Genomic DNA, 12,538 nt, shown 5'->3' with positions numbered 1-12,538 from the left:
GTGAATATAGATATTACATCGACGGCGTGTCTCTTATTAAGATTGATTCTTTCTTTGACTTAGGAATTATATTTTTACATGACTACTTTTTCAAGAAATAATCGACCATGTTACTCTTTAACCATATAGGCTTTAAACGCTAAATCATTTCTTTCATTTTCACCATCACCTCTACTTGTTCCTCTCTGTTACAAGATAGTGAGATTATAGCCCTATTTGGAGTTCTAATCATGCAGGTAATTGAAGCAAACTGAAAAGAATAAAAAATCGCTGATAAACTGCCTTCGTGATCAGCACAGTGTTGGATACCAAAAAGCTGGATTACCTCATTTATCACTGAACTTGGGAATGCAGAGGAATCATTAACGACATATATCTGAGTAAATTAATCACCTCAAACGGTTCTTCATTATTGCATCCAGTTTCACTGTGTGTGTTATCAGGAACTGTCAGGTGGTGGCAATTCTATTATCTGATAGGTGCTATAGGTTGCAAATTAATTACAAAATTACAAGTTTACTTTTGCAACCGTGAAACTCTTTTTCTTCTTCTTCTTCTTCTTTTTATATTTTTATTTTAAATATATGTTAATATTTCGAATCGCGCTGGAATCATGCTTACAACAATTTATTACTTTTTACAGGCCGGAACTTCCATATCACAGTTGTCTGCTTACGTAAGTCCTGTGAAGAAAATGAACCTCTAATTCCCGGACTTCAATAGATTTCTTTAACCTTATTCGCTTTAACGCTTTGTTTGCAATTATCGTTTACATATTAGAATGAATAAGCATATAGGAAACCAGAGTTTTTGGTGGCAATTAAAACTTAACATCAGGAAATAACATTTGATACCAAAATCTTTACTAGAAATAGCAGTTCTTATTCACGTGTTGGTGGCAATAAATGCAAAGGAAATGTTAAAGTGAAAAAGGTTAAAGAAATTTAGTGAAATTTGGAAATTAGGGATTCATTTTCTTCACAAGATTTACACAATACAAAATATAGCTGTACATATGTAAATGTTTTAGCTTCACTTTATACAGTTAACGAGTGTGGGAAACATCACAAGTACGGTAAATCTTCAAACAACCAATACAACATTTTACGATTGTATTTGGTTTTGATGAAATAATGGAAACATACTTACCCAATATGGAAGGGTCACTAAAAATTCCCAGATTGTCAACCAGCCAAGTAACAAAAACAATAATGATGCTCACAATAAAATAGCAGAAATAGTCCCATGTAAAGGAAGCCAACCAATACAAGAATTTGTTCGTGCCTGTCATTAGTTGCAATTGTTTAACTTTTGAGACTCGCTCCATTAATGGGAAGATTGTATAATAAGCCATGAATATTAGCATTCCAGTAGGAATCATAACCATCCACATCGCGGTACGTATCACCGAAAGTATATTCCACCAATCATGTGATGCAAGCTAGAAATAATCAAAATTATGACTTTTAAGAGAAACTAAGAAGAAGAATTAAAAAAAATCACAAATTTTATATTATGTTATAAATTAGTTTCACAAGGGCCACTAATTTAATTTCCGCATGTGGCACCTTACGATATATGGGGCAGATTTACTGGGAAAACTTTGCAAAGCAACTCTTGGTTGATATTAAGAAAATATATAGAGTTGCCTTTAAATTTGCATATAAGGAGTTCTGAAACAAGGAGGAGCCAAGCTCTCGCCAGTTGGCTTGAAATAATGAAGCCATTACCCCAAAATTTTCAAGCAATGTTTTTTTTTTTTTCTCAAAGTGATTTAATTGAAGCAGAATCGATAGAGCTTTTGGAGGGAGAATTTTCATCTTTTTATCATTTTACCTGTTTGGGAAATTTTGGCGAGGGAGGTAGGATCTTTTAGAAAGACTAAGCGAGATCTGACCAGTCTATCACAACAGTAACTGATGAAAATGTGGTTATTGAAAACATGCTTTGCATTAATAAACTGTATATTCGCAACATTCTCATGCGAATGATTTCGTTTCATCTCCGTTAGTTTGGATCATTCGCTAAACTGACTCATATAGCCTTTGTATTAAGAAACGTTAAACTGAAATAAAATTTTGTGTAGTTATATCCAAATTACTACTACTACTACTACTATTATTATTATTATTATTATTATTATTATTATTATTATTATTATTATTAGTAGTAGTAGTAGTAGTAGTAGTAGTAGTAGTAGTATAAGAAGAATAGTTCTATTATTCTAGAAGCGTTATTCTGTTGTTTCCATATCTAACTCATTCTACTTCTCTAATAATAGGCCTACTAATATATTGATAGTTTATTTTTGCTAGTTTTCTTAACAACTAGTACAATCTCGTACTTGTATTTACGAGAATCAATAATTTAGTTCAGTAGCGATTTCTCAGCTTGCCGTGTTTACCGGTGATAAACGAATAATCAAACCAAAATTTATTCTGGAAACTTTTACTCTCTCAAAATACAAATTGAAAATACTCTTCTTTCTTTTACGATATCCCTAGCACTTTAGTACAACATAGTAAACATTAGGACCTCCTAATAGATACAAAATGCTAGTCTGTTTCGTTTACCACAAAGGAAAGTCGATAACCTGCAACTACCTGTCAACACCAAGCGTCACGAAAAAAATCAGTGAAGAGCAGGGATTCTTTATGCATCTGACATGTGTTGTTTTACCACTAGAATCTGCAAGAACAACAAAGCTATCTGCGCATTTCCTTTTCAGAAAAAAGAGGAGTGGTTTTTGTGGTAACTGTATGGAAACATTTGAACGCGTCAGCAGAAAATGCAACATCTGTTGCTTCCATCATGAAATTGATTTATTTAGCACATTTTATATTAATAACTAGCTTGATTTATATAATACACATTTCCAAAAATGTAAGGGATGAAATACTGATATTGTGCTATTTTGTACTTTCATATGTTCTTTTAGCTGATATTTTGGGTCTATGTTTGGGCATTACCAACGAAACCACAACAGGTGAGGTAAGGTAGGGCGAAACGAAAGAAATGAAGAACTACATGTCTTGTTACTAGTTGTCGATATTACTGCAATTACTAATTAATCATTTTACAAAAGGTTACGAAGAGTTAACAGAACTGGTAAGTCAGTAATTCTTATCAATAAATATACATTGTTAAATTATGTACTCTATTTTGTTGTTATGTGACAACAAAAGAATAATGATCAGTCTGCAAGGGAACACAAGATTGATATCTATTGAAATAAAAATACATTTCGTGTATCGTTTAAATACAAACACTTTTCACATGTCGACTATGGACACGGAATTATAACTATTTTTAAAAAGTGGGATGTCTCACTGAAACACCCTGTATTTAAATTTTATACTATTTACCTTTTTTTCGAAAGGATAGTCAGCCACTGTAATTGACGTATTTCTACTTCCAGTTACATACTGAAGCATAGCGTTAGTTAACAAATTCAGAGACAGAGCCGCTGAACTTCGCCATTCATATAATGAAAACAAAGCAATCACATTCTCTGGGTCACTAAAATCGGCAGCAACAATATAACGACGCCAAAATTCGTAGTTATCCATTTTAGCTGCATTGAGAAGATCTTGCGTCACATTCTTTGTTAAGTACACATTTGCAACTGGCTCAAGTAACTGGCGATAGTATCTTGCTGGACCTTCCTTGCCATCATGCTTGTCTGCATAAAAAACGTTTGTGTAGCCATATTTAATGATTGCTGCTGTCTGAGCACCTGGTCTATCATATCTCTCTGGATATTCAGTTGCTATAAGAACCATCACGATTATCCACAAAATAAGAGTTGCAATCTGAATAAACAAGAAGAAATAGAGGTTACTCTATAAAATATATAGTGAAACTAGAAAAAGGTTTTTAATTAATTCAAAATATTAAAATAGACATTATTGTAAAGAAACATCAAAATATTTTGCTAATCAATTAAGTTTCGTCCGATTAATAGAATTGGTCTTGCGTTGTTAAGCACTACAATGTTGATTACTGAATCAGGCGGTGACAGCAGCAAAATAAAATCTAAATGCGGTCTTCTTAATTTGTAGAAAGGCTGCAACACTAAGGACGTTCCTTAAGTAATTTTCTAAAAGAAATGGGAAGGAAACTAAATTTTGTTAACATTATCTTGAGTTTCTCGGAAGTACTTTCACATAAAAGAAATTCAACGTTTTTTGATCCGACTGTACATAACGTTTGAATCTTAATGGGTGATCAATATAATTCACAGTGTATATATTGTGAATTACATAAATACTACACATATTAAATCCGAAGTATGTTTTTTTTATTAGGTTCTAGTTATGTTTAGAACAATGTGTTTATTGGAATTTCCTGGAACTTGTAGTAAAAAAAAGCTAAACATACCTCGAAACGAATGTGTGCAGTAATTATGTAATTTTAATATATATACGATGAGGGAATTAGTTTCTTATTACGCAGAACGTAATAGAAACAAATTAGATACACATTTTGTTTTATATTTGTGTAATGCTCTTCTTCATTTATATAGATACCGTAAATACTGCACAATAATACAAAAGTTGTCGTGTTTCAGTAAATAATATATATTTTTTTAAATGTTCCCGAGTTCTTTGAATATTAAGATGAAAAATATATTCCCATTCTTTATATGAATTCAACTCGTATTCAGCAAATTAAAATGAGATCCAATGGAATGGTAAGAGATCTAAGTATCGCATCTTTTGGAACAAATCTGAAGAGTTGAGTTGAGTTGATTTTAGTTTAGCGTCCCTTTCAGCAGCGAGGCTATATGAGACGTGGACCTACTGATTAACGTGGAATCCGAACCACATGAGCTCCCGCCGGGAATCGAACCCGGGTCTCTCACGTCAAAGGCGCGTACGCTAACCGCTTAGCCACGAGGGAGCTTAACAAATCTGAAGAAGTCTTTGTAAACAACTGGGAGAGGGGGAAGGGAAGAATACTATTAAAGTTTTTATTTTTACACTCAGACATTAAGCTGTCAACTTGCTGACTTATCCTGACATCCTGAATGATTCACTATTTCTATTAGTTGAGCAAATAGCAAAAAGAGTGGCAAGTAGACAAAGTGATTAGTCATACACCTGATGTTCTAACTGTTAACAATACCAGAAAGAAATACATGCATCCAATTTGGAATGGATAAATATCAACTACTATTTAAAACATCTGAAACAAAGGTAAAATTCATAATGTTTAAAAATAAAACCGAGATTATTTAAATATGTATATTAGCATTTACGTGCACAAAAGCAATGAGAAAAAACATTATTTAAATAAATATACTTTTGTACTAAAAAAAATTATTCATTTAATTTACCTGCTCTAAGTATGTATTTGTATACAAATTCTGACTTATGTATGTATTTAAGTATGTATTCTAAGTATACAATTCGAATAAACAGACATAAATACTACTCTACAATGTTATACTCTATATTATATAACGAGATACTTTGTATCGATTCATATTTGTATGATTCATAATTGTTTACCTTTCGGGCAGAAAGTGTTTTTACACAAGCACTATACCGTTAATTAAAATAATAGAAGAAGAATGTTTTTAATATAAGAAATATATACTATTGTCTTGTTGGTTGCTATGTCGTTGTTTATATATATACTTACTTAACATGTTTGATTGCAAGACAGTTTGTGTGAATATACGTTAAAAGGTAATCAAAGAATAAATTATTTAATATTTATCATGAACTTGTAATTTCGTTAAAAGGTGATCATCTTAGTGAATATAACATCAGAAGATATTTTAAGGTATAATTGAGTATTGCCACTAGAGATACACTTATTAACTGGACCAGGGTTAACGGCTACCTTTGGTGAGTCGTTGTAAAATTTTTGGTTTACCTCACCCGGGATTCTTGTAAATTCATATCCCGAAGTTTAAAGTAAGGGTGAATTTACCTTAATAAGAAGGTTCATGAATACTAACTCAACCATTCTTAGAAGTGGCAGAGTAATCATAAGAAAAGTCATGATTGGTGAGACAGTAGAGAGTGAAACTGTTGACGGTGTTCACAATGAGCAGAATATAGCTCCCATTACACCTGGAATGTCGACACTAGAGGACAGAATTCTAATAGCATTACAGCGACAGGAACAAAATTTAGCTCAAATGTCTGAAGAATTAAAACAAACGGTACAGCAAAAATCTGAAGAATCTAGTAGACAGTATGAAGAATTGAGTAGACGATTAGAACAAATAGATCAATCTGTAACCCAAGCTGTGAGAGACATCACGCTACAATTTGATGAGAAGTTAAAAAGATTATCTGAAGATTGCAAGGATAACTACAATCATGTAATTCAAGAAGTCAATATTGTAAAAAAAGATTTTGAAGTAATAGAATCTTCTGTTCGTCAGCAAAAGATTCAGGTGACAGATAATTCTAACCAAATACGTGCAAATACACAATTGATATCTACCATACAGGAGGAAATTAGGGCGTTACAGATTAAAGACAATACATACAACAACAACGTTGTTACTGATCGTTTGGAGTTCCCTCATTCTCAAGAGATGCCCTTGCATCCACCCGAAGCAGATCGACATGGATCTTGCGTTACCTCTTCCTCAAGTAACCCATCCGATGAGGATATTATTTTGGAAAGAATTCAACAAAGGAATATAGATGGGCGGAAAAGAGATGGTGGAACCACGCATAACACGCGGAAAAGAGATGGTGGAATCACGCATAACACAGTAGGTAGAAATTTCCATTTAACGCGAAATGGTGAAAGAAATATAAAGTTAAGTGTAAAAATGAGCGAAATACGAGCTATGAGTAAGTTTAGTGGTAGCAACTGCAATGAAAATGCTACTTCTTTCCTGGAAAAATTTCAGGATGAATGCAGTATAATGTGTATAGATAAATCTCAATATATCAAACTAATCCCTCATTTATTACTCCCACCGTGTTCTTTATGGTTTAAGGCAGTACGGGAACACGTCAAAACATATGAGGAATTCAAAGCGGCGTTGATCGCAAATTATGAGAACGACTTTTTACTTGCTAACAGAGACGCTATGATTAGAAACCAACCTTTTCATCCTCGCCTACATAAATCTATTGTTGATTTTGTTGTGAACACTTACAATGAATTAAAAGTTGTAAATCCACTACAATCTGAATCCAGAGTGATTGCATCTGTCCGAAATCTGCTACCTTTTAAATTGCAACAAATTCTACTTTCTACACAGTGCATAAGTTTCAATCATCTGCTAATGCTTGTTCAATATTACGAAAGTCAATACCAGGCACAGAATAATCAAACTGGAGTAGGTAAAATTAGAAATAATTCAGATAACCTTAGGTCAGTACCTGTCCGGAATGTAAATATTCGTAATGTAAACAATACGGAACATAACCTGAATAGAGTAAATTTAAATAATCAGAATAGGCAAAGATATGATGTAAATCCACCTAACCTAACTGTGATAATAATTATATCAGACCATTTAACCGAAGTAGGTTCCAAAATAGACGAAATGTATGGCGTAATTCTGGAAATACTGTAAACCGTATTGATAGACGTAACTTTAATTTAAGAGATGGCACTTCGTATCATAATCAAAATAATCATGCAATTCCTGTACAAAATAATAATGCGGAACATAATCAGGATTGTGCAATACAATGTACTTTATTGGAACCATACACGAGTACGAATTTAAACTGACTGCAGCTGATGTGGTAGGGGTTAAACCCATATCAGCTATTGATTCTTATGAATATTTATCTTCAAATTTATGTGTTAATGTCAATAAGGAAAATATCGAATCAAGATCAATGACTTAGTTTTTGTTAAACAACACCCACAAAGTAATGCGTTATTGAAGAAGATTTATAAATTTTGTGACATTTTCTCAGGTCCTTATTTATGTTTCAAGGAAATAAACCCTAAAGTTTTTGAATTGTTGAACGCTAAAACAGGTACGTCAATTGGACTTCGTAATATAGATGAGTTGAAGGTTTGGAGGCCTACCCAGTATACAAGAGAAAAATGGATGCAGCTGGTAAAAAGGTTAGTTGCACCTGACATTCTTGCTCAAATAAATAAGAATGAAGGAAACTAAGACTTCTGTTTGTATGAAAATAAATTTAATTCCTTCTTTTCGCTCGCCCGAGCATAGGTTACATTTTATTTTTGATTTTTACTTAATTTAATTTTCTTTAATTCTCATTAACAAATATTAATTTCCAAATGATTTTAAAAACAAAGATTATTTATATTATATTGATTTGTGTTGGAACTTTATTGTCAAAGATTATATTCAGTATAAGGCTCATTCTATTAAGCTAATTATCCGACGACCGTACCCATGCGTCACCTTATATGATACTCGGATAAGATTCTTTTGTATCCTGACACCTTATTGATATGATACATACTTTAAAATGTTATCTAACGTAATTATTATATAATTCGCTCTGTAAAGATTAACCATTTTTAACATGACCGTTTTTAATAATGCATGAAACTATAAATCATTGTAATTTATGTTTTAGGATGTAATTATCTCTTATGCTTTTGATTTCGCATCCTTCGTTAATTGTATTAGTAAGCGACGACTTTTAATGATAAAAGATAAATAATAGTGGAATGAAAGTTTTATTATAAATGTATTTATATGAGGTAACTGAACGAAGTTATATATATGAAGGGCGATCAAAATGTAAAGAACACAACTATTATCATGTTATTATTATAAACGGGCCAGTGGTTCTTAAATATAAAAGTCAAGCTTCCATATAACTTTTATATTTAGTCCCTTTATCGAGCGACATTTTATATAACGAGATACTTTGTATCGATTCATATTTGTATGATTCATAATTGTTTACCTTTCGGGAAGAAAGTGCTTTTACACAAGCACTATACCGTTAATTAAAATAATAGAAGAAGAATGTTTTTAATATAAGAAATATATACTATTGTCTTGTTGGTTGCTATGTCGTTGTTTATATATATACTTACTTAACATGTTTGATTGCAAGACAGTTTGTGTGAATATACGTTAAAAGGTAATCAAAAAATAAATTATTTAATATTTATCATGAACTTGTAATTTCGTTAAAAGGTGATCATCTTAGTGAATATAACATCAGAAGATATTTTAAGGTATAATTGAGTATTGCCACTAGAGATACACTTATATTAACTGGACCAGGGTTAAGGGCTACCTTTGGTGAGTCGTTGTAATTAGTATGTGGCTGTAAACTGCCTATTAAGGAAAGAGTAGAAAAACGGTATATCTCAGTAACTAATTATAACACTTCTTTACAATTAACACAAACTAATTACATTAACTCATCCCTGGGTTGAAATAAATAAATAAATAAATAAATAAATAAATAAAAACTTAACACTCATCACAGAAGGTACATTAAGGGTTTGTATAGAATAGGTGATAACCCTCATAGCGTTGACAGTTTTGAGTCCAATGGTTCTGTATGTGTATTATCGTAAAAAGCCAGGCGTCTCCACCGTCGCTTGTGACGCAGAACGGAGTGTGTGTGATGTGATAGCACGGAGTACAACTTACATAATATTACTGTCTCTTGATTATAGTGAACCGACATGCAGATGCATATCTCTGATAATGCCTGTTCTGCGTGGTATGGTAAAATCAAGATGTTATGGTGGGCATGATAATAATATGGTGGCCAGAACAACGTTCTTACAGAACTTGGAATACCGAGAAAGCTAATTAGATTAATTAAGATATGTTTAAATGAATCCCAAAGTAAAGTCCGGGTAGGAAAATTTTTGTCCACGAGCTTTCACGTCGAAAATGGCCTGAAACAAGGAGATGCGTTGTCGCCATTATTATTTAACTTTGTTCTGGAATACGCTATAAGGAAAATCAAAGATTGCAACCAGGGCCTAGAGTTGAACGGTATTCACCAGGCTATGGCATATGCTGATGATGTAAATTTAATAGGAGATGATAGGAGAACAATAGAGATAAATGCAGAGATCTTATTAAACGCTTGCAGGGACATGGGTTTAGAAGTAAATGCAGAGAAAACTAAATACATGGAAGTGCGTCGGGACTGTAATAGAGCAAATTATAGGTGCGTTAAAATATTAAATAATACTTTTGATAAAGTGGATACTTTCAAATATCTAGGATCAATATTAACAGACGAAAATCATATTCACGAAGAAATTAAATGTCGACTAAAACCAGGGAATTCGTGTTATTATTCGGTTCAAAATCTCTTGTCGTCGCGAATTCTCTCGAGGAATTTGAAGCTTAAAATATAAAAAACGATAATTATGCCTGTTGTTCTGTATGATTGCGAAGCATGGTCACTTACTCTGAGGGAAGAACATAGACTGAAAGTATTTGAGAACAAGATCCTGAGACGAATATTCGGACCCAAGAGGAACGGGAATGGGAAATGGCGGAAACTTCATAACGAGGAACTACATAAGTTATATGGTTTACCCAACATTATTAGGGTCGTCAAGTCTAGGAGGCTTAGGTGGGTTGGTCATGTAGCTAGAATGGAACAAAGTAGAAACGCTTTCAAAGTCTTGAATGGAAGACCAATCGGAAAACGACCATTAGGAAGACCTAGGCGCAGATGGGAGGACAATATTAAGATGGATCTCGCAGAGATTAGAATACAAAGTAGAAACTGGATGCAGTTAGCTAAGGATAGAAGTCAGTGGAGAGCTTCTTTTGGATATTTTTAATATATATTCATTTTAAAATAATTCAAAAATAGTAATAACAATACTATTACTATTGTAATAGTAATAACAATAGTAACAATAGTACAATAGCAATAACAATATAGTTTCCCCACACAATCTCCTTTATCTACAAAAGTAACGAATAAAACGTGAAAGGACTTAGAAATCACCTCAAAACTTGCAGTATAAAAAACACTTACCGAAGTTCCAAATGTATATTTTCTCATGCGTGTGTATTGCATCTTTTTGCGGACCATAGCTTTGAAGCGCTGAATCTGTAATTTTAGTCCTGTAACCTTATTCAAACTTTCAGCTATAAAATAGAAATACATTTTAACGAGAAAAGGAACTTAAAAAAGTACATTACATTTATTCGAGTCATTCCTTTCTTTCTTTTGTAGGATCGACATATTACATATGTTTATTGGACAACAGTATAAATTGTTTCTAAAGAAAGCTTATCATTATGATAATGCATTGGTATGTTAAAAAATATATGAAATAATTAGTGAAAAATAATAAGATGGTTTAGAGGTTAAGAAGTCTACGAAAAAGCTCAATAAATTTCAAAAAGAAAGAAAAAACTGAACTCAGATTTCAAATATACTATATTGCTAATAATAATTATTAATTCAAACTAATATAATCATTGATAATTTTACAGATTATTGTGAATATTTATAATATCACTACATTATCAATACGATTCCTCATCTTTTAAGTAGTGTTCGTATTTATTGCATTTATTTCTATTTACGTGATAGAGGACATATCCAAAACTTACAAAAATCAATGTGAGTTTTAGATAAATGGATGTTTGATGACTTTATGTAAGTCTTTAAGAATTATTTTTATATGTTACTTTTAAAATTACTACTTGTTTACCAGGTTTTTCTCTGTATTCAGTATTTTAAAAGCTTTCTTTTTTCAAATATTTTTTGTTAACTTGTACCCTACACAATTTCCAGATTGCCAACTAGTAAATTTATCTGAATGCAATACTATTTCGGTAAGGCGTATATCTACCAACTGGGCGTCTTGAATTCTATCCCTGGAGGAGAGGAGATTTTTTCTTTCGTTTATCCTCGTTCTAATCCAGCTTTGAGTCCCTTTAAAAATGGGTACCTTGGACAATAAGGAAATAAAGAGGTCCGAGCTGGTGCTGACTACATCACCTCCACGAGCACCAAAGTGAAGAAAGTGTGGAAGCTTTACTTCCACACAAAGCCCTTGGGCCTTCATGGACTTCAGTGAACGGGGGGAATTTTTACTTTGCATTTAAATACTCTATTATCAGTGGTAGTTTTGTATGTATTTAAATGAAAATGTCATTCGTTTTATTGTCGAAACTATGAATCCTACTATTTACTATGTAATTTTGTTTTGAATTTCCCATATGAAATAAAACTTCAAATATACACGCGCCAAAGAAAACGTTTGTTAGTGAGTATTCTTATAATCACTCTTTTATGTTTTAAGTGTGATTGCATTTCCGAAAAGAAAAAAAAAAGTCTCCAAGAACATTATTCCATATTAGTGAAGCGAGCGTTAGCAAAGCGACTCGATTGGCATTTGTGTGCTCTCTGCCCATCTGTTCCACCATTACTTTCGCAAAAATTATAGATTGTGATGAAATTTGGTATGTGCCTTCCTTCCATTTGCAGAAATAGCCCTATGGCTTGAGTTCGCAATCCATCAGGTATAAAGAAGTAAAATACACCCTTGTTACAAGCTTACCTATGTGTATGCAAGAAAATTTACCTATATAAACCAATAAAAAAAATACGATTACAAC

The 12,538-nt window shown here is 32.4% G+C and overlaps 1 protein-coding gene across 2 annotated transcripts in view; it reads right to left on the bottom strand.

Annotated features, from left to right (window-relative positions):
- The window catches only part of LOC145694714 (phospholipid-transporting ATPase ABCA3-like), a 187,752-nt gene that overhangs the window by 40,235 nt on the left and 134,979 nt on the right, over nucleotides 1-12,538 (bottom strand). For both annotated transcript variants that reach the window (XM_081771243.1, XM_081771244.1), the window contains exons 16-18: nucleotides 10,944-11,056; nucleotides 3,366-3,812; nucleotides 1,150-1,441 (exon numbers count right to left, since the gene is read on the bottom strand). In XM_081771243.1, coding sequence (XP_081627369.1) covers nucleotides 1,150-1,441; nucleotides 3,366-3,812; nucleotides 10,944-11,056 — 852 coding nt within the window. The remainder of the gene's footprint in view (nucleotides 1-1,149; nucleotides 1,442-3,365; nucleotides 3,813-10,943; nucleotides 11,057-12,538) is intronic.

Source organism: Thermobia domestica, chromosome 9 (assembly GCF_964235325.1).
Source record: "Thermobia domestica chromosome 9, izTheDome1.hap1.1, whole genome shotgun sequence".
NCBI lineage: Eukaryota > Metazoa > Arthropoda > Insecta > Zygentoma > Lepismatidae > Thermobia > Thermobia domestica.
This window is presented reverse-complemented; position numbering and strand designations above follow the sequence as displayed.